The 20373-nt window shown below is 39.6% G+C and overlaps 15 protein-coding genes across 15 annotated transcripts; 13 read left to right on the top strand and 2 right to left on the bottom strand.

The window, feature by feature from the left end:
• TM35_000133130 (BES15S03c) lies at window positions 1-483 on the bottom strand (the record flags this gene model as incomplete). Its single annotated transcript, XM_029025529.1, has 1 exon — window positions 1-483. A coding segment is annotated over one exon (483 nt), but the record flags the coding sequence as incomplete, so codon positions are not given.
• Window positions 484-2685: 2202 nt separating this feature from the next.
• TM35_000133120 (uncharacterized protein) lies at window positions 2686-2988 on the bottom strand (the record flags this gene model as incomplete). The annotated part of the gene is made up of 1 exon (XM_029025528.1): window positions 2686-2988. One exon carries the CDS (start codon window positions 2986-2988, stop codon window positions 2686-2688), a length of 303 nt encoding a protein of 100 aa, XP_028883374.1.
• Window positions 2989-3206: 218 nt separating this feature from the next.
• TM35_000133110 (uncharacterized protein) lies at window positions 3207-3644 on the top strand (the record flags this gene model as incomplete). Its single annotated transcript, XM_029025527.1, has 1 exon — window positions 3207-3644. One exon carries the CDS (start codon window positions 3207-3209, stop codon window positions 3642-3644), a length of 438 nt encoding a protein of 145 aa, XP_028883373.1.
• Window positions 3645-3912: 268 nt separating this feature from the next.
• On the top strand, window positions 3913-6048 carry TM35_000133100 (uncharacterized protein; the record flags this gene model as incomplete). The annotated part of the gene is made up of 1 exon (XM_029025526.1): window positions 3913-6048. The coding sequence occupies one exon, from the start codon at window positions 3913-3915 to the stop codon at window positions 6046-6048; it is 2136 nt and encodes a 711-aa protein (XP_028883372.1).
• A 280-nt stretch (window positions 6049-6328) lies between these two features.
• On the top strand, window positions 6329-7633 carry TM35_000133090 (uncharacterized protein; the record flags this gene model as incomplete). The annotated part of the gene is made up of 1 exon (XM_029025525.1): window positions 6329-7633. One exon carries the CDS (start codon window positions 6329-6331, stop codon window positions 7631-7633), a length of 1305 nt encoding a protein of 434 aa, XP_028883371.1.
• Window positions 7634-7997: 364 nt separating this feature from the next.
• On the top strand, window positions 7998-8906 carry TM35_000133080 (uncharacterized protein; the record flags this gene model as incomplete). Its single annotated transcript, XM_029025524.1, has 1 exon — window positions 7998-8906. The coding sequence occupies one exon, from the start codon at window positions 7998-8000 to the stop codon at window positions 8904-8906; it is 909 nt and encodes a 302-aa protein (XP_028883370.1).
• A 202-nt stretch (window positions 8907-9108) lies between these two features.
• Window positions 9109-10548, top strand: TM35_000133070 (beta propeller protein; the record flags this gene model as incomplete). Its single annotated transcript, XM_029025523.1, has 1 exon — window positions 9109-10548. One exon carries the CDS (start codon window positions 9109-9111, stop codon window positions 10546-10548), a length of 1440 nt encoding a protein of 479 aa, XP_028883369.1.
• Window positions 10549-10772: 224 nt separating this feature from the next.
• On the top strand, window positions 10773-11453 carry TM35_000133060 (peroxiredoxin; the record flags this gene model as incomplete). The annotated part of the gene is made up of 1 exon (XM_029025522.1): window positions 10773-11453. The coding sequence occupies one exon, from the start codon at window positions 10773-10775 to the stop codon at window positions 11451-11453; it is 681 nt and encodes a 226-aa protein (XP_028883368.1).
• A 389-nt stretch (window positions 11454-11842) lies between these two features.
• Window positions 11843-12622, top strand: TM35_000133050 (putative cyclophilin; the record flags this gene model as incomplete). The annotated part of the gene is made up of 1 exon (XM_029025521.1): window positions 11843-12622. The coding sequence occupies one exon, from the start codon at window positions 11843-11845 to the stop codon at window positions 12620-12622; it is 780 nt and encodes a 259-aa protein (XP_028883367.1).
• Window positions 12623-12872: 250 nt separating this feature from the next.
• Window positions 12873-13436, top strand: TM35_000133040 (excreted/secreted protein 23; the record flags this gene model as incomplete). The annotated part of the gene is made up of 1 exon (XM_029025520.1): window positions 12873-13436. The coding sequence occupies one exon, from the start codon at window positions 12873-12875 to the stop codon at window positions 13434-13436; it is 564 nt and encodes a 187-aa protein (XP_028883366.1).
• Window positions 13437-13686: 250 nt separating this feature from the next.
• Window positions 13687-14688, top strand: TM35_000133030 (arginase; the record flags this gene model as incomplete). The annotated part of the gene is made up of 1 exon (XM_029025519.1): window positions 13687-14688. The coding sequence occupies one exon, from the start codon at window positions 13687-13689 to the stop codon at window positions 14686-14688; it is 1002 nt and encodes a 333-aa protein (XP_028883365.1).
• A 266-nt stretch (window positions 14689-14954) lies between these two features.
• On the top strand, window positions 14955-16220 carry TM35_000133020 (uncharacterized protein; the record flags this gene model as incomplete). The annotated part of the gene is made up of 1 exon (XM_029025518.1): window positions 14955-16220. The coding sequence occupies one exon, from the start codon at window positions 14955-14957 to the stop codon at window positions 16218-16220; it is 1266 nt and encodes a 421-aa protein (XP_028883364.1).
• Window positions 16221-16581: 361 nt separating this feature from the next.
• Window positions 16582-17406, top strand: TM35_000133010 (uncharacterized protein; the record flags this gene model as incomplete). The annotated part of the gene is made up of 1 exon (XM_029025517.1): window positions 16582-17406. One exon carries the CDS (start codon window positions 16582-16584, stop codon window positions 17404-17406), a length of 825 nt encoding a protein of 274 aa, XP_028883363.1.
• A 225-nt stretch (window positions 17407-17631) lies between these two features.
• TM35_000133000 (methyltransferase-like protein 21B) lies at window positions 17632-18381 on the top strand (the record flags this gene model as incomplete). Its single annotated transcript, XM_029025516.1, has 1 exon — window positions 17632-18381. One exon carries the CDS (start codon window positions 17632-17634, stop codon window positions 18379-18381), a length of 750 nt encoding a protein of 249 aa, XP_028883362.1.
• Window positions 18382-18573: 192 nt separating this feature from the next.
• On the top strand, window positions 18574-19725 carry TM35_000132990 (mannose-1-phosphate guanyltransferase; the record flags this gene model as incomplete). The annotated part of the gene is made up of 1 exon (XM_029025515.1): window positions 18574-19725. One exon carries the CDS (start codon window positions 18574-18576, stop codon window positions 19723-19725), a length of 1152 nt encoding a protein of 383 aa, XP_028883361.1.
• Between the last annotated feature and the right edge of the window lie 648 nt (window positions 19726-20373).

Here is a 20373-nt window from a genome sequence, read left to right as displayed (position 1 = left end):
CATTCCACGCAGTGAAGGGCCGGGATTTTCCTCTACATCACCACTCAGCAGCAACCTGGTGCGGGTGATACTGCTGATAGCACGTCGACACGTGCCCCAGGACCTTCTTGGATATATTTCTGCCCCAGCACGACACGGCTGGTCCCGGTGCTGTCTAACGCCGTAGCCTAAGGGCCAACGGGTCTTCCAGAAGAAAAACGTCGCTGGCTCTTGGCTTCCTCCGACAATACGAAGTACTGGACCTTGGCACCACGTTGAGGTGGCCGGCATAGCCAAGGAGTGTGCCTTGTAGAAGGGCATGGAATGGAATGCTCCAAGTGTCAGATTAGTGTTGTACATGCCAGTAGGTTCTTCCGTGTACGGACTCATCAATTCATCCTTCGCAATCCTTCGTTCCCAGTGGAACTTGCTGGGACCATTACCCTCTTCCTCCATGTACATGCCGGTAACGAGTTCCACCTCACAGTTGTAATGTTTTCTCATCTTCCTCTGTATTATTTTAGAATACACAGCCATCTTGTTTGCTCTCATTGCTCCGTATTTAATCAATCCGAAATCTTTCATACGGTTCACCAGTAAACCAAGTCCATGTGCAATCTCATGCGCTGCTGTGCGGACAAACTGCCTCGTATCCAGAATGTCTTTCGGTACAAAATGGATCAGTGCAGAAGTTGGTCGTTTGTCCAATTCCTGAGAACATACTTTTGTTGGCGTTTGAGATGCGCCAAGGCTCACAAAAAGCACAAAATCAGCATTGGGGAAACCATTTGTTTTGTGATCACTGGCAACTGTGACCTTACATTCTGTCGAAAATGACCTTAAGGTGCTTGCAGAGACCACAACCTTACCCTCTTTCCGTTCAATGCCGAGACGATCTGTATGCAACTGGATCGCATCGGGTAAGAGTTTGTTCAGTAAGAGGTCCTTCTTTGCATCTGTTATCCCAGTCTCATCATCGCACAACGCCTTATCCTCATCAGTCCTGAGAAACGACCTCCCAGTCCTTTCGGTCCAGGCTCGCTTTCTGTCACAGCTCCTCAACACTTTATCCACGTCCTCTGCGGATATTTCGATGTAAATGGGCTTCCAGCTTCTCCCACTCTTCTCACGGTTGGCGACAGTGTACGCATGAAAAGCACTCTCTCCTTTCTGCGGTAAGCGCAGAGTACAATAAGTGACGCATGATAGAGCCTTCGGTTCTTTTTTTTTCGGTGTTTATATATATATGAGTATGTATGTGTGTTTGTGTATGTGTATACTTTGTTGAAGTGGACGCAAACACAAAGATAGAATACGCTTCCTGATTTGATCAAGCTTAAAAGAAGAAAAAAAAAAGAAAAGATCAATGAGAAAGTATTACATGATATTTATATTAATTACATGCGACAAATCCATGAATCATAAGAAAGAAAAAACATTGATAATCATACTCTCTATTCAACAGAGTAAATCACGCGGCAGGATTTACGAATTGGTGGATTCCAAGATCCTTTCCTCGCCACACGCCCTCCATGTGAAGAAACTAGATACTGGGTGAGTGAAAGGGCAAAAAAAAAAACCCAGATTTTTTCTACGTGCTCAGCCAGTTTGACTTTTCCGCCAAAACCCCCTACAACGAACAAATGGAGAAAAAAACATGGAACAACATGCACACACACACACAAACCTATCGGAGAAAAAAAAAAAACATTGGCGGGTGCATGTTCTTTTCACAAGTCTCTAGATGAAAAAAGAATAAGAAACAGACGCGCGTTAAGTACAGATATTCAAATGACCCCTTTTTACCACCACAATTCCTTGGTAAGGATGTGCTATCTTATCGTGGTACCAAGGTTAAGTACTTGAATTTATTCAAGGAAACTAAATGCACTCAATAAATTTTTGCAGGAGGTGGTCTCCTTAAAAACCAAATTCTTTTTATTTTTCTTTTCAATACATGCTTTCTTAGAAATGGCATTCCCTTGGTGGCGTTTGGCCATCGAAAGTTGGAGCAAGTGTCCATTACCTCGTACTCTGCGGGGGAAGCCATGGGTCAGTAAACTCTCTGGTGCGGAGTTTTACTGGTTTCATAAGCTAAAAACGTCATACAGAACCGGGGCCAGCAGAGTCTTGCTGGGACAAAACTTAATCCAAGAAGGTCCTGGGACGCGTGCCGGCGTGCCATCAGCAGCAGTTTCTTTTACATGATTCACCTTAGTGTGAATGCTACTAAAAAAAAGGGAGAGACAGGGATCCTAGAGAGAGTAACAATTATGCCCTCCAGTGGTGGAAATTGGATTAGCCGCTGAGGCGACTCAGAGAGGCGAGAAGAATCCATGCTCCGCCACCTACGAGATCCATTGTAATCTCATTGCCAATGCGTAACACCTCTGCGCAACGGTAATAAAATACAATAAAAAACAAAACAAAACAAAACAAAAAATAAAAAAATAAAAAGAAAAAAGAAAAAAATATATATTATATACGTATATCATTATATATATATATATATATATATATGTATTGCTGTTGATGGCTCAAGCCATTTGGGGTAAAACCCATAAAGACACGAAGAACAAAAAAAAAAAAAAACACCACAATCGCAAACGCAGCGAGCGAGGCAAGAACATATGGAGAACAGAGTCTTTACAGGTAAAGCCGGGGTCGGTAGATATAGAAGGCGCCATGGCGGTGAAAGAGTCAGAATTAGACGCTTTTACGCCAGTGCGGCGGGGTTCGATGGAATTTCCCCTTTTCACGCGGCCGCAACTGAAGACACACCCTACCCCACACCACGCCCACCGGGAGCACAACCGCGGCGACAAGCGCAATCGGCCCCCCTGAGGAAATGCCGGCGGACGCCGCGAGGCCGGGGAAAAAAAGAGTGGTTGATTTTCTGGGGTGCGGTGCTTCCATCGGGACCCCGGCCGCCGGCGCCCTGGAACGACGAAAGAAGGTATCGAATCCACCCGAAAAGGCGGGCGGAGCGGCCATCAGTATCATTATCATGTTTTTTTTTTTTTTTCGTACCCATTTGTCTTTGCCTTTGGACCGCGTTAGGTAGTTAGAAAATGGGTATGTTTTTTTCTTTTTTTATTTTTTATTATTATGTTGCGTTGGTGGTTGTTGCGGGGGGTTGGGTAGTGGCATTTTTCCCGTTTCTTCTTTCATTTGACATTTTTCTCTCTTTTATTATACTTTTTACTTTAGGTGGGTTTTGGTGAAAAATGTTTGCTCTACGCAATGTTCTCTCGGATTTGCCTTCAGATGGAGCCACCAAGCGAATAAAGGTAGGAAATGTTGTCTCTCCAATGTCGAGTGCTGATGTAGCCAATTTGTTTCCAGATGCATTGAGCTGGAGGTTTGTATCACCGATAAAAAGAACAGACTATGTAGTTTTATTTGAGAATGAATCACTTGCAAGGATCGCGATGAGAACAGTGGAGGGTTTGTCATATTTGGGTGAGAAACTGAGGTTCACTTACTTGCAAGATGATGAGGAATGTGAGAGTTCTCTCTCAAGTCGAATGACATGTTCCTATCCTCACCTTTGTTTTTTGCTTCCTGAGGTTTCGTACCAAAGTCGTTGCGTAGAGGCTGAACGAATCATTTCTTCTGTTGGCACAACATACTCCTCTCATTCACGCTGGGTAGATGTGCGCTAACGAACGTAAGACGTGGTAAGACACTTATTTCTCTTCAAGTGATCTAACTCCATTTGTTACTCTTTTTTTTTTTTGTATGAGTTGATAAACTTTTTCTGAATTATTTTATTTTTTCTATCTAAATATATATATATATATATATATATATATATTGTATTACTATTCTTGCCGTTTATTATTATTATTATTTACTTTATTATTATTATTATTATTCATTCTCTTATAACTTGTTCTCACTGGAATTATGTTAATTATTGTTTTCTGTAGAATGGCATCGTGGGACCCTAGGAGCTATGTTGCAGAGGCGCTTTCACGTCACATTACTGCAGCGGCGAGGCAAGAAAAAATCGGAGACGCCCCGTCCTATTATGATGCTTTAACGAGTCACCTTCAAGCCCATGAGGAATCAGAATCAGTGAAGGCATCACTTGAGGCTCAAAGTCAACGTAATGCTGAGGTTGTCATTAATATTGGCGGTACACCCTTTACAGTGGTTTACAACGCCCGACGTGTTAGAGGAATTTCTGAAATAAAAAAGGTAATTGAAGATCTTGTCTCTGATATATCTAGGAAAAGTGATTTTATATATTCTGAGTTTCTTCACTTAAATGGAGAAGGTGGAGAATATATTGTTTCTTCAGAACTCTTTGATATATTGAATCATATTAAATCTATGTGTCTGTTAACCAATAATATGTATGATCCTACAACTAAGAAGGAAAAAACATTGGAAACTACTGATTTAAGTGGAAATCAAATGAATAATTTAAACCTTATGGAAGGTCGGAGAGTGTTTTGGCCTGTTAAAATGTTGCTTTCTATTGATGAATATATGAAGGCTTGGTTAGTAGACCAATTTGTGGTTTCTTTGCGTGAAAGAAAAGATTTTTTGGGAGCAATGGTAAGCTATGAAGGCTATACTCGCGCTTTTGGCGTTCCAGAAAAAAGTGAAATGTGGAAAGGTGGTATCTTGGGTTTGGATCTTGATGGAAAAAAAAGATATGTGGATTGTTTGGATTTGGACGATGATCGTCCCGCTTTTGCAACTCATTTTGTAGAGACTTGGTTTTCCGACCCCTTTGGGATGCAGTGCTCCACTGCATGCTGTAGGACGTTGGTAACGGCATACTGTCTCGCAGTAGCTCTTGCTAAATATGACAGTGATGAAGTGGCTTTACGCTTTATTCATGATTGGAGAAAGTCTCACACCCCTGATACTATGGAGTGTTTACTTGGTTATTTACTTGTTTTTGGAACTGGGAGAAGAATTACTGATTTGTCAGATAGCAGTTTTGGTGAAAATGATGCTCTTCGACTTCGAATTCATGATAGAAAAGCACAGGTAGCTCATGCTCATCAACAAATTGAACGAAAAATGAAATATGAAGAGTGCGCGTTAAAAGCTATAATAAGGAATAATTCTGCTGATGGTCTTTATCTTTTATCTCCAAACGAAGATAAGGCATTAGAAAACCAACTTGAGAATTCTTTTTCGTTTTTCCCAACGATGTGTACTGTTATGTCTTATGTTGCTCATGGTGGTATTGTATGTGTAACAGTTGTTAAAATGTTTGAGTTCTCTAGAGGGGATTCAAAATGTTGTATTGGTTTATCACAATGCTCTCCACTTTACAACTATATTTTTGAAACAGGTTCAGAGTTAACTTTGAATTTTCTTCTATCTAATGGAAATGAAATCTATGAAAGTATACTTTATGATTATCCATCATGGATTAATCAGAATGGAAACGAACCGATTTTTTTTGAACTTAATGGTAAACATTGTGTTACAACCGGTATTCTAAAGAAAAAATGTATACAATGTGTTTTTTCCACACTAAAATCGTTTCTTGTTGGTGATCAGTTATTCGTTATGGGACAGTTAGTGGGTGATGTCCCGCAGACAGGACTGATGAAATGTGGAAATTCATATACTGTACTTAACTGCCTCCCATCTGAACGTATGTATCCCTTCTTTTTTACAACTGTTCACAAACTTTACGGTACGGTGGGTCTTGTTGGACATGGATGCCACTTGTGTAGTTTACACCCACCAATCATTATGATTTGTTGTCCTTTTGAGTCTTCTGGTATTGTTTTGGACGAAAAGAACGTGGGTCCCAAGTGTTTTGTGACATTTTTATCAGGTGGTGGAGCGTCTGTATTCCATGAGAAAATGTATAAAGATTTGAGATGTGGTATTCCTATTTCTGCTACTACAGTTTCTTCATTACCTCCCGATACTGTGGCGTTTCGGATAAAGGGTAGAATTGTCCAACTACTTTCTGAACGCCTTGCTCAAGATATCTTATGCATGATTGCAGTCACTAGTATAACGGCCCACAGTGATAACCCCCTTGCTATCAATGTTAATTCAGAAAATGGTATTATAAGGGTAATTTAGCTTCCAAAGTAAATTCAATGATGATGATGATGGTGGTCGGAGAGATACTCCTATTAATTGTTTCTTTTTTTTTTTTCCTTCATTAAATGAGATTGGTTTCCCCCTCATCCACATTTATTTTATTTTATTTTTTTTTTTTTGCAAAGTAATCATGTTTCACTGGGTAGTTGTTTTCTTACAGTACTATTGTTGACGTTTTTTTCTTCCTTTCTTTTTTTTTTTTTTTTAAATCCTGTTTTTACATTTTTTTTTTTTTTTTTCGTTCTATATAAAGCATAAAATGGCCGTAGAATACCTCAATGCGGCAGATGCTCGGCGTCTGCTTGACTTCCTCAGTGAGGGGAAGCTTAAATTTTCTGCGATTGAAAAGGTATTTAAAGAAACCTTTTCAAGGGATTGTTTTTTTAATATTTCTAGAGCAATTCAGCAGATGGTCCAGGGAATGATTGTGTCACCGGAAGGTATCGGATTGGTGTCCTCTCTTTTTATCTTGGATATTATGTGCAAAATGGATTGTGAAGTTGCCAAATCCGTATTCTATGGTACGCTTCTGGAGTTAGAACGAGCCATGAGACAAGATGTTTGTATTGCAGAGCAAATAAAGTACGCATCGAAAGAGACAAAGGAAGGGAAAAAGGTATTTGAGGCTAATAATGCAGACAAGTACCGTCTTCATTGTGCGGCAAAAGAGTTTGCTTTCCGACTACTGGCTAACAAAGTAGCCCCAGATGAGACATCGCTTACTGTGCTTAATGATAAACAAGAACATATTGATGCGGCTTTGAATGCGTGGGAAACTAACAGTGTGCAGCTGAAGGAATCTATTTCTAATATTGCTCACTGCTGGACATTGGATACTGAAAAAAATACATGTGAAACATTGTCAAAAAACTCAGCTCTTGTTGATTCTGGCGGTCGTACAGCTTTGGTACTACAGGTTACACGCCCACAGCTCCCTTTTTTACCATTGGCACCTGGTGAGCTTCAATTTTTATTGCCAGCACCTCCTTCAAATGATTTGCTTCTTATAAATACTGATCCAGCTACTGAAGAATGGAAACTAGCAAAAAAAATGATTGTTTCGGGCTGTGAAATATCACTTAATAAAGAAGAGCAACAAAAACTTATTCAAACACTTTCTTCTGGTGATGTGTTTAATCGAGTTGGAATAAATGTTGAATTGTTAAGTCGTATGGCGATACATAACCCAGATGTGAGTGCTGCACTAATATTGAAACTTCCTCCTCAGGAGGGTAATCAATGTGTTCAGCATATACTTAAGAGTTCTATTCCACCAGAGCATGCTGAAACTGTTCTTCTTCACGCATCAAAAATACTACAACAGAACAATCTTCGCACCTATATCACTGGTAAACTCAATACTTTGAAGGAAAAAACAAGTCTCTCCTCTAGTGATAAAGATGCAGTGAAAAGTTTTATCATGACCCTTCACCAATTGGTTACCAAGACTTCGAAAGAAAATAAAGAAATGTACATCGCGGAGGCACTGAAAAATGATATTACTCAATTGTGTGAAAAGTGTGACCTTCCAGAGGTAACAGCACGGTGGGAGGAATTGAAGTAAAACTTTTTCATTCACAGGTAATGAGGTAAAAAGGGTTTTTACCATCCTTGCTGAAACTGGAGGGTGCTCTTTTTTTTCTTTCTTTATCTATCTATCTATATATCTTTCTCTCTATATATCTTTCTACATATTTTTCTGTACCTTCCTCTTCTTTACTTTTTATTTCTTTTTTTGAGTATTTCGTTCTTTTCTCTCTTGTTTTGGAATGTTGTCATCCACAAAGTCCTCGCTGGTGTTGTTTTCTCTCCTTTTTTTTTATTCATAGTTTTAACAAGGATTTAGTACAAAAAAAAAAAAAAAAAAAAAACAGATTGACGTAATAAGGGGTGAGTTTTTTTTTTTTTTTTTCCGTTTTCTTTGTGGTATGCAAGATGAATCAGGATATATCGGTTTTGCGTTTATTACGCCTACAAGTATGCTTCCATGTGGAGTAAAGAAACAACATCAGCTGCTTTCGAGAAGCGTGGAAAGTTTGTCTTCAAGTTCCTCGTCAAGTAGCAGAGTCGCTGTTGAGTCAATTCCTCTTATACGAGAACACGGAAGAAAGGTATGTATCAGGTTTTTTGATACAATTCGAAAAGCGACAAGAACTCAGTTTTTTAGTGTCCTTTCCGGAAGCACCATGTCCTGCATTTATGAGATAATTCACGCTTGGCTACCTGAGGTGGGTGGATTGGTGTGCTACACTGTGCAGAGTGATGACCATGGAAGACTATTCCCTCTAGTTAAGGAGGTTTTACATCCAGGGGTAGAAGTACCTGAACTCCTTTTCTGTCAAGAGGTTTTTTTACCTTTGCAAAAAGTAACAGACTTATGGGGTGTTGTCAACATTCTTGTAATGCAGCATCACAATGATCTTGTTCCCGGTTACATACCACTAATCATTCAGCGTACATCTATGTCATCTAAAGAGGCGATACAGGAACAAATTCGGTATCTATGCTGTGCATCACCTGCAGAAGCTGAATATATGAAATTACAGAGTTTCCTTAGCTGCAGTATCTATGAAGGGGTTATCGAGTTGATTTCCTTTTTTGATTCATTTGATAATGATTTGGAATCCCTCCCCCAGATTGCAATAGTTTATCCTGCCTTAGCGACAGGGGATTTGGTGCGCGTTGATATTGTAGATCGAGTTGGTCGAAGATATAGTGTGCAAGGTGTAATCAAACATAGTCGACGAAAGGACGGTGTTATTTGCTATGACGTAGAAGATGTTACACTTGGTCACGTTTTGGAAGGTTTAACTTGTGTTCAGGCGTTACCGTTGTAGTTTCCCCCCTCAAGAAAAAAAAAAAAAAGAAAAAAAAAACGCTTTCCATAACATAGACCTTTTTTTTTTCTTTTACTTTTCTTTACTTTTTGGTAATTCTCATCTTGTACCCCTCTCCCTACTTTTCTCTCTTTGATCTATATGTGGATTTACATGTGTTTTTTTTTTTTTTTTTCCTTCTAATGGTCAGTAAGAGGAAGGCATGGATCACAAATCGTGGACGCTTCCGGTAAAGCGTGTTCCTGTTGCCCAAAAGGTTGATCGCAGCGTAATATGGAATAACGTTTACCTGTGCTATGAACAGAAGCTCTTTGGTCAAGTGACTTGTGCTAAGTACAATAATGCCGGGACGGTTCTCGGATGCACTTCGACAAATCAACTTACTTTTTTAAGGGTACCACAGTCTGAAGGTGCCATAACAAATGAGCAACGTGAGAAAAAATGTTTTTCGCTTCGCTTCAGAGATGATGATAAAATGAGTCTCCTTTCTCTTGATCAGCGCGTTGTTGTGAGATCAACTGAAACAGCATTTGAACGACAATTTTTAGGACATATTAGAGAAGTCAGAGATGCTATTTTTCTTGGTCGGCATAATTTTGTCTCTGGGAGTGATGACACAACTATAAGACTATGGGATCTTACAAATGAAAATGAACTTACTATGAGTAAAAATCACACTGACTATGTTCGTTGCCTTGAGAATTATTCATCAGGGTGCTTCTTCAGTGGTTCTTATGATCATACAATAAATTTATGGGATACTCGCGCTGGTTTTGGACATCCTATTCAAACAAGTGACCGAAGTATCGAAAATCCTGTAGAGTCTTTGCTCTATACAGAAAATGATATTTTGGTGTGTGCTGCCGGAGATCAAGTAACCTTGTTCGATATGCGAAAGGGTCTCTCAACAGTCTTATCACAAGAATCACATCATACAAAAGCGGTGGTGACGCTTGCTTTTTCGAAGAAGAATAATGTCCTCCTTACTGGCTCGCTTGATCAACGGGTTAAAATGTTTTCGTTAGATAAGGGTTCTATGCTGCCTGTGGCTAGCAAGAAATTTGCTGCACCTGTGACGGCAGTTACTGTTCATCCTGATTCGTCTGAATTTGCTGTTGGTACAGCTGAAGGGGAGCTCCGTGTAATGAGGCTTGAAGAGGTTTCTCATGAGGAAGAAAAAGAGGAGAATGAGTTTCATAAAGAGGAGAATAAGTTTCAGATCAAACAGGATGTTTTTTTGGCTGAGAAAATGAGAGATGTAAAACAACAGCTCATCTCGTATCAATATAATCGAGCGCTGAAAACAGCTTTATATTCGCGTAATTCTGATGTTGTTGTTTCTACTCTGGAGGAGCTTATCCGACGCGGAACATTACATGTTGCTTTGAGTGGTCAAAATGACCGTACTATTGTTCGCATACTTCGATTTGCAGTAGACTTCATTGACTGTCCACAGTTCTATGAATCGATGATGGTCGTGTTAGATACAATTTTTGAGATTTACGGAACTTCTGTGGGAAAGAGCACATTCCTTCACAGGGAGATGATAATTGCCCACCGGCGTTTGGGAGCCGTTCTCGCAACTCTCCAGAGAATGGAAGACACCTTAAGTATAATGGAGCTAATTGTTAACAGCGTTTAAAAATGTTTGTTTTCCTTTTCTATTAAGGAAATCATTGGTAGAGAATTTTGAGAAGGCTTAAAAGAAAATCAAATTTTTTTTTATTATTTATTTCTGGCTTTCCATCTCTGTATTTGTCCTTTTTTTTGTTTTTGCATACTATACATTTCCTTTTTTTTAACCTCTTCTGTTTTCCCTCCCTCTTTTTCTCACAGAGAAAGAAAAAAAAAAAAGGAAAAAAAAGTATGTTTCGTCGTCTGGCTGTCTCATCGCTGCAGCGCAGCGTTCCAAATCGAGGCTTCTGTAATACATTGAAGCTTCTTAACCTTGATTACCAAGCCTACAAGACTGCTACTGTACGTGAAGTGGCACCTGAGTGGGCGGGAAAGGCTGTAATGAATGGTAAAATAATGGATATCAGTATCAATGACTATAAGGGCAAATATATTGTTCTTCTCTTTTATCCTCTGGATTTCACATTTGTCTGTCCGACTGAAATCACAGCCTTTTCAGACGCCTCTGCAGAGTTTGAAAAGATCAATACTCAAGTGGTGGCAGTATCGTGCGACAGCCATTTCTCACACTTGGCGTGGATTAACTCCCCTCGGAAAAAGGGAGGTCTTGGTGAGATGAATATCCCTGTGCTTTCAGACTTTACGAAGGAAATTGCTCGTGACTATGGTGTTTTGATTGAGGAACAGGGTGTTGCTCTTCGTGGTCTTTTTATTATTGACGATAAAGGAATTCTTCGTCATATCACCATAAATGACCTACCTGTCGGTCGCAGTGTTGAAGAAGTGCTTCGTGTTGTGCAAGCATTCCAATATGCTGACAAAAACGGAGATGTGATTCCTTGTAATTGGAGACCAGGAAAGCCAACAATGAAGCCTGAGAAAGCGAGTGAGTACTTTGAGAAGAACATGTAACAGGTTGTTATTAGGGTCTCCGAGATAAAATATTTTTCTTTATATTTCGTTGTTCTTTTTCCTTTTTTTTTTCTTTCTTTTTTATTATATTGCTGATTACGTGCTATTGAGTGCGCAAGACTTGAGTGCATATTTTTATCATCAGTTCGAAAGGTTTTATGCTAAACGAGGTTTTTTTTTTTTTTTTTTCTGTGTACGCATGTTTTCAGGTGGTGTAAATTTTGAGATGCTCTTTTATTATTATTATTATTATTATTATTATTATTTTGTTTTTCTTCGTGTTTAGATTTGTGATTTTGCATACCACGGATAACGTATTTTTGGATTTTATTGTCTTACTGTTCTTTTTGTCGTTCTTGTTACTTTTAGTGTGAAAAAGAAAGGAAAACATGTCCAAGGTAAGCGTTCCACCAAAGGGTTCTAATAATCGTGGCGGGATACCAGTTGGAGAGTCACGCAATCCCAAGGTATTCTTCGATATTTCCATTGATAACAAACCATCCGGGAGAATAGTTATGGAGCTATACGCAGATACGGTACCTAAAACGGCTGAGAACTTTCGGGCTCTTTGTACTGGTGAGAAGGGTCGCGGCAAAAGCGGTAAGCCTCTACACTACAAGGGTTGTGTCTTTCACCGTGTTATTCCAGGTTTCATGCTTCAAGGTGGTGATATCACACGAGGAAATGGCACCGGTGGAGAGTCTATTTATGGCACCAAATTTCGTGATGAAAGTTTTGCTGGAAAGGCTGGGAAACACACAGGGATTGGTTGTCTCTCTATGGCAAACGCCGGCCCCAACACGAATGGCTCACAATTCTTCATTTGTACAGCAAAAACCCCGTGGCTGGACGGCAAACATGTTGTCTTTGGAAGGGTTACAGAAGGTCTTGATGTCGTAAAGAAGGTTGAACGGCTGGGATCAGAATCTGGAAAGACACGTGCCCGTATTATTATAGCAGATTGTGGTGAAGTTAAGGAATCAAATCCCAAAGAAAAAACGGAGAAAGAAAAACAGAAGATTGTTCCTACAGAAACCACATCATCTGCAAATCATACCATGGCAAAGAAGCGTTCCCGTGACACGGATAAAGATTCTGATGAAGTAAAGAAGCGTATTGAAGAAAAAAAAGCAAAAATTGCTCGCCTTCGTGAGGAACTGGAGAAGTAGCTTTAATATCATTTGGTTTTAAGTCGTGTAAGTGGACACAGCTAAAAAATTTTTATTTATTTATTATTTAAATCCTTTCTTTTTTTATTTTTGGCTGACTGACAGCACTTTCAGCCTGATGTTTATTATTATTGGTATTATTATTATTATTATTATTATTATTATTATTATTATTATTATTATTATTATTATTATTATTATTNTTTTTTTTTTTTTTTTTTTTTTTGTTCTCTTTTTTTCAGCCACCCCAATGGCAAGTGGAAGCGGTATTCTCCGTCTCACTCCTCTGCGTAGTGGTCCACTGCAGTACTCCGTGTGTAAGAGATTCCATACATTCAATCGAAGCAACCCTTCGGGACTGCGACATGCAGCCTCGTACGAAGGCTCTTTACAGCAAGAGAGTGGTGGGATGACATGTTCAACAGACGATTTTAATGATCAAACAGATCCAGGTCGTAGGGAGAGGGAATCGATGCTGACATTATTGAAAGAACAGGGAGAGCGCCGAATAGCCCGTCGAGAAGCCTTTCTCCAATGGCAAGCAGGGCAACGTGAAAAAGGGGCGGCACACCGTTTGCTGCGTCAAGCAAAGACACAAGAGAAGTTTAAAAGACATCACTACCACACCCAAAATGGGAGGTTGATATCTGTTTCCTTTACCAATGAGGATGGAACAAGTAGCAACTCGGATGGTAATATGAATTTTCACTTTGTTGAACCACGCCGTACAGAGTGCCGTTCTACGGATTTTTTGGTGCCTTCCAGCAGACGTTGTGAAACTAGTACACTTAACTTGACACTTCAAAAACGATGAAACTTTCTTAGAATCACTCTGATAAAAAGAAAAAGAAAAATCCGTATACTATAAATTGATTACACAATATGAGAGAGGATCATTTTATAAGAAAGTCCCCCTATATGATGGACTGTTTTCTTATTTGTTTACTTTATTTTTTTCTGTATTTGCTTCTCTTTTTATTTATGATTACGTTTTTTTTTTTTTTTTTTTCTTTTTTTCTCCCTCCCCCCCCCCTTTAATACATTGGTGTCTTTTGAAAGTCTATATGAAGGTGTTTACCAATTTTTTAACGAGAGTAAAATCTGTTGCTCCCCGTGGAGTAGACTGGACCAATCGATTGGGACCGGTAGCAGTTTTCGGCTATGAAGCAGGCTTTCCACGAAGTTCGTTGCTTTTAGATTATTTTTATCAATCACCACGTGACTGTGATTACTATGCTGAACTCACTTTTCATGATAAAGGACCTATTGAGTGTCCCCCTGAAACAGTGATGTTTATGCCTGTATTGAAATGTGGGAATATGCTTGATAAACCAGATGACATTTTAAATACAACTAATGACGATTGGTATATGGGAACGCTCGAAACAACAACAGAGTTATTGGAGAAAGGATACATTCCAGTCTCTGTAGGAGGAGATGGTTCTGCTACATTATCAATGGTTGAGGCTTATAAACGACTCTTTCCATCTGATGATGTTGTGGTAATTCATTTTTCATCTCGTCCACACGTTGAGAATCCTCATGACCCTTTAAGAGTTCTTATGGACAAGGGACTTTTAAAGGGTGTAGTTAGTGTAGGAAATCGATTGGTTTCCTCTGACGATCGTAAAATACGAAAACACCATAAAATGTTTTACATGGATATGCATGCAATTTATTCAAAAGGTCTATTTTGTATTCGCGATATTAGAAATGATTACCCCGTTTTTATAAGCATTGATGCCAGTGTGATGGATCCAGCATTTGCCCCTGCCGTAGTATCTCCAGTTGCAGGGGGACTATCCACAAGAGAACTACTGCATATTATAAATGGTATTCGTGGACCTAAAGTGGTTGGTTTGGATGTACATGGATACTCTCCAGATCTTGATGTATATCGAAAGGATGGAGTTGGTCTTACGCAAATTGCATTATCGAAGGTATTGAAAGAGGCTATTCTCAAAGTGTATAGCATCTCAACACAGACAGAGAAGGAAGGTATGGAAAGGGTTCAAATCTTGCAACGTCAGGGAGCCATATCGGAGAACCCCTATCCGGATCACTAACATCATTACTATTTTTTGTTTTATTTTCTTAGACATCTTGTGAAGGTGATTCCAATTTTCTTGTTGGAAGTATGAATATCGAATTTTGTTTTTCTTTTGGCCTTTTTTTTTTTTTTCTTTTCTTCTTATCTTTTACTTGGTTGTTAAGTCTTGCTCCTTCTGTGTTATTTTTTCTTTCTTGTTTTTTTTTTTTTTTTCGTTTTACAGAAGAAAATAAAAAGTTTTTCACATCGAAAGTAAAAAAGAAAGAAAGAAAGAAAAAAGAAATGTCCAATTCAAATGTCCTCACTCTTCGTGAGGAGTCTTCCGATCTCAATACGCAGTTGGAGCAGCGGCGTAGCCAGGTACGGAATTTGGAACTGCAAGTGCTGCGGAAGGAAGCCGAACTTCGTCGTATAAAGGAAGAACAGCTACTTCTAAAAGAACTTCACTCAGTGAATGAGCTAACACTTCGAAAAAGACAAGAACAAGAAAATATGGAGTCGAACCAACGACTTAAAATTTCACAAGAATCTTTGGAAGAGGTAATTGCTCTTGAAAATGAAATAAAAAACGAAAACAAACGTACTGCAGAACTACAAGAAATGGCAAACACAACATCACGTCAAATGGAAGAAGTGGAAAAAGGTATTGAAGACATAAGTAATCGTTTGGCATTGGTAAAACAAGCAACGGGATGGGATAAACCTGGAATCAACAGTAATGACGGATCGCTCCTCACCAATGAATGGATGATGCGAAAGAAAAACTTAACTGCATTACATGAAGAACAACAGACTGTTAAGGGGTTAACGACATTACTAGATGAGCGAATTGAAACTCTTACAAAGGAACTCGAAATGCAAGGGAAAAAAGCAGAAGAACTTGATGCTGCTCAAGAAACTCTCCGCCAAAAAAATGCTCATTATGAAAACCTTTTGGATCAATTAAAGTCTATGGAGCGCCTTACAAAGAAGAAGGAACGTCTCCTGGATGCTTCCCATAACAGAGAAAACGATGACTACAAGACACTCAAACTTTTGGAAGGAGATAAAAAGGTTTTGTATGGTACTCTTTCCAAGTTTCGTCAAACCAATGTGGCTAATACCAGATCTATTATTTCTCTTGAAGTGCGTCTCAGAGAGTTGGAGACCAAACTGGAAGCTGTAAATCTTTTCTTGCAACAGGTATTTGCCGATGTGGAAGAAGAAGCACCCATGGAAAATGTCCCTGAAAATGCTGTGGAGGTTCCTTTGAAGCAATTTGAGGAGCTTTGCCATGAACTTGAACTCTCTCGAGAAACATTGATCCAGCGTGACGATCAACTCAGCGCCCACGACGCAAAGGTTGAGCAACTGGAGCAAAAAACAACAATTCTTCGGAACGCTATTGCATCTCGTGCCACATCTGCTCAGCTGCAAGTGAAGAGTAAGGAGAAAGAATTTGAAACTTTGATGTCTCACGTCGATTACATGAAAGCTGAGTTTGATGAAGAATACGCGAAGCTATCAAAGGAGAACAATTTGTTGCGCTCCAAGCTCAATCAAATTTAGTAAGAATAAGATTTTCTTTTTTTTTTTTTGTTTTCTTTTTGTTCTTTTTTTTCCTTTTCTTTCTCGTTTACAAAAAAAAAAAAAAAAAAATAGCAAAGAAAACGAGATTAGCAGCGGTGTATTAATATAGATGAACGGCGTATGAATATAGATGAACAACTGTGCTTCCCCTTCATCCTATTATTGTTTGGTGTTTTTTTTTTTTATTGTTTGTGTTGTACCTTTTTTTTTGCCTTAGTCGCGAGCTCTTTGGAGAGAAATGTTTTTTTTTTTTCTTTTTGATGTATTGCAAATGATATGTACATATATATATATATCTATTTTTCATTTGTCTTCTTTCTGGAGTGCTTAGGTGTTTAAGATGATCGCCATCTGTACAGAAGTTAAGGCACGCTATCATATAGCTGTCTCTACTCGATTTGTGGAGCGTGTTAGTGGAACAGTGGAAAATGTTACTGCAGAGAGTGTATATCGTCGTGCCCTCAACGAAAACCTTAAGGATATTACTGATGTGGGAACAATTCCATATGGTTTGGCTTCACAAGTGAGCGCTGTTCTCTCAGCTCCACTTGTACTTCAAGTCAACAGCTCTAGGGACGCTACACAGCCTCTTAGACCTTGCGCCGATACAACCGAGGAAGAGATGACATTCGGTGCTGCATTGCAAAAAAATACCAATACACGTCTTTTGCGTCTTGTGCTTAGCGATGGACATGTGGAAATACCAGCAATTGAGCTTTCTACTCTTCACATATTTCGAGGCATACCTGTACCAGGAGAGAAACTTCTTATTAAAGAAGGAGCAGAGGTAAAAAATGGTGCTATTATTATGACAGATGACTGTATTGAGCCTCTAGGAGGGGAAGTACAGCAGTTGAAAAGAGAATTCCTAGCCCTAAGAAATAGATCTGATATTCCTTACCAGACCAGTACGGGTTTGGAAGCTGCGCCTCGTTTTCAGCCTCTCCATTTTGGTACTGCGGCTGCAGCCACTGTACCTAACAGGACACAAGTAAATGGAAATAGAGGAGCCTCTGTTTACAACAAAAACAACAACGGGAATCGAGGGAGAGGCAGAGGGCGTGGCTACCACGGTAGAAATGGCTCCGGTCAACGTCAGAATGGTCCCAATATCACTTCTCGTGGCGGACGTCAAGATCAATCACGAGGTCATAACCCGCTCTAAGTCATGCATTAAATACATTGCATACGTACTTCAACCTTCTATTTTTTTGTGTTTTCACTTCAGGCGGTTGAAGTGGTTTTTTTTTTTTATTTTTGGTTTTTGTCTCCTATATAACATTAAAGGAGTTTGACGTAGTGACGTTTTTCCCCCTCATTTTTCCTTCGTTTTTTTTTTTTTTTTTTTAATATTATATATTTTCTTTCGTTTTAGCATTAGTTAACTTTTATGGTGTTATGGATTTCTTCTGCTGTAAATGAGGAGGAGACTCATATCTGGATCAATAATCTTACTATGCTTATGCTATCAGATGATCGTTTCACGTGGCTCTCTCTTCCTGGAGGTGCAGAGAGGGTGAAGTATTTTGTGAGGAGGGATAGTGGCAACCGTGATCCACTTGATAGTCCCTACGGTATTTTGCTGGAAAGCGAAACTTTACCACAGTTTGAGTGGCCAGCCGCTTCACCATTTGCCAAATGGATAATAGAAAACAGTTCAGTTTTTCAGAACAAAAAGGTTTTGGAACTAGGTAGTGGAACAGGAGTTGTTGGCTTGACAGCTGCGTTATATGCAGCAAAAGTTATACTCACTGACTCTTCTCTAGTGTCTTTGGCTATGCTAAAACTGACAGTTGAACAGAATTCTTATGAAAATTGTAGAGTGGGTCTGCTCCGCTGGGGATCTGATGATGCTGTGGACGAACTAAAGGAGGCATTGAGTATAGAATCTTTTGATATTATTATCGGCAGTGATGTTTTTTATTTTAATTCTACACTAAGAGCTGGTCTCAAAACGGCGAAGAGAGCGCTACAGTCCTCAGTAAGTTCATCTGGAGGATTTTTCTTATGTGCTAGTGTGGCTCGCTCAGAGAGGATGGAAGTGGACTTGGACGAGGTTCCGGCCACGCTGGGGTTTGAATCTAACATAGTGGTGGAGTCAGGTGTCTTTAAGTTATACAAGTGGACAGTGCAGTCATAGTCTTTTACTTTTATTCCTTCCCTTTCTATCTAGAAAGATTGAACTCTATTTATTCTTTAAGTTTGAACTGTCAGGAATATTATTATTATTATTATTATTATTTCCCGTGCTTTTATTCTTTATTTTGTACACTGATACCAATTAAATACCAAAGTTTTAAGATACGAAAACAACAACAAAAAAAGAACATTCATGTCTGAAGAAGGAAAATCTGCTAAATCTGCCAAAGGAATGCGGGCTGTCATTCTGGTTGGGGGATATGGAACTCGTCTTCGTCCGCTTACCCTGACAATGCCAAAACCCCTTGTACCATTTTGTAACAAACCAATGATTGTGCACCAGGTAGAGGCTTTACGTGATGCTGGAGTAACCGAAGTTATTTTGGCAGTTGCCTACCGTTCTGATAAAATGAAAGAGGTCATGGATTACTGGTCCAAAGAGCTTGGAGTATCTTTCGTCTTTTCTGTTGAAGACGAGCCCCTCGGTACTGCTGGACCTTTGGCTCTTGCTCGCGATATCCTTCTTCAGGATGATCAACCGTTTTTTGTTTTGAATGCAGATGTAACTTGCAGATTTCCGCTTCGTGAACTTCTCTCATTTCATTTGAAGAACGGAAGGGAAGGTACAATTGCAGTTACCAAGGTCTCAGAGTGGCAAAAATACGGCGTCGTTGTTTTTGATGAATCAACTGGTATTATTGATCAGTTTGTGGAAAAACCTAAGAATTTTGTGGGTGATAAAATAAATGCTGGTATCTACATATTAAATAAGAGTGTCCTTAATCGAATCAAACTTGAGAAGACCTCTATTGAAACACAAGTATTTCCCCAAATGGCCAGCGCCAAACAACTTTCCGCATTTAACCTCGAAGGTTTCTGGATGGACATTGGTATTCCAAGGGACTATATTGACGGCATCGGTAAATATCTTCAATCACTTAATGGTTCCCCAAAAGAATCTGAAGAACTCTTTCTTGTTGGTAACACAAAACGTACAAATAACTTTACTGTGGAGGGTTCTGTTATGATCCATCCTACGGCAAAAATTGGTGAAGGCTGTTGTATTGGTCCATTTGTCACAATTGGTCCAGGCTGTGTTATTGGACCAGCCTGTCGTATTAAACGTTCTGCCATCTTTGAAAACAGCACTATAGGCGGAGCCTCTTTGATTGACTCAAGTATAATTGGTTGGAGCGGAAGGGTGGGTCCCTGGTGCCGTATCGTAAATAATACTGTTCTGGGGGAGGACGTGGAGGTAAAAGAAGAGTTGTTCCTAAATGGAATAAAGGTATTACCAAATAAAACAATTTCACAGAGCTACATGGAGCCAGAGGTGGTCATGTGATCTAATATTCATATTAGGTCAAGAACCCCAAGCTCAGTGAACCTAGAAAAACGAAATAGTACAAGGGTAGCAAGACAACTTGGTTTTTTTCATCTCATCTGCTTTAACTTTTCTTTCTCTACATTTTTTTTTTTTTTCGTTTGTTTCACTTTTTTCACTTTTTTTTCTTATCCGTATTTCTTTCATACATTCAATTTTTCTGAAATCATATTTTTTCTTCACCTTCTTCCGAAACTATTTATTCTATTCTGACTGCTAGGGACTCTGCTTTTCGTTGTTCAAGAATGTTCTTAGGCGCATTACGACTGACATAAGTATAAGGAGGGACCTCTTTCATACAACAGTGACGGGTCGACGAGTGACCGGAGTCTGGAAGTGAGTGTGGATAGATTATCTGGTCGCTTCTGCTCACTCGTCTTGGCACACAACCTGCCTCCGCAGACCAACGTGACAATCCGAGACTCTACGATCGTGACGACGGGACCCGTGAGCTACGCACCGGTCAGCGGCCTGACGGATGCCGTTGCGGCCCCGCTTGTGCTGTATGCGACTGCGCTTTCGCAGTCACAGCTGCGTGTGGAGAACAGCGTTCTGCGGACGTCCGCCGCCGGTGGGATGGCGCTCTACGTGGGTGGCAACGTGTACCTA

Source organism: Trypanosoma theileri, assembly GCF_002087225.1.
Source record: "Trypanosoma theileri isolate Edinburgh chromosome Unknown TM35_Tth_13_V1, whole genome shotgun sequence".
In the NCBI taxonomy this organism is placed as follows: Eukaryota; Euglenozoa; class Kinetoplastea; order Trypanosomatida; family Trypanosomatidae; genus Trypanosoma; species Trypanosoma theileri.
The sequence above is the reverse complement of the archived record's forward strand: the minus strand, read 5'-3'. Positions and strand labels throughout refer to the sequence as shown.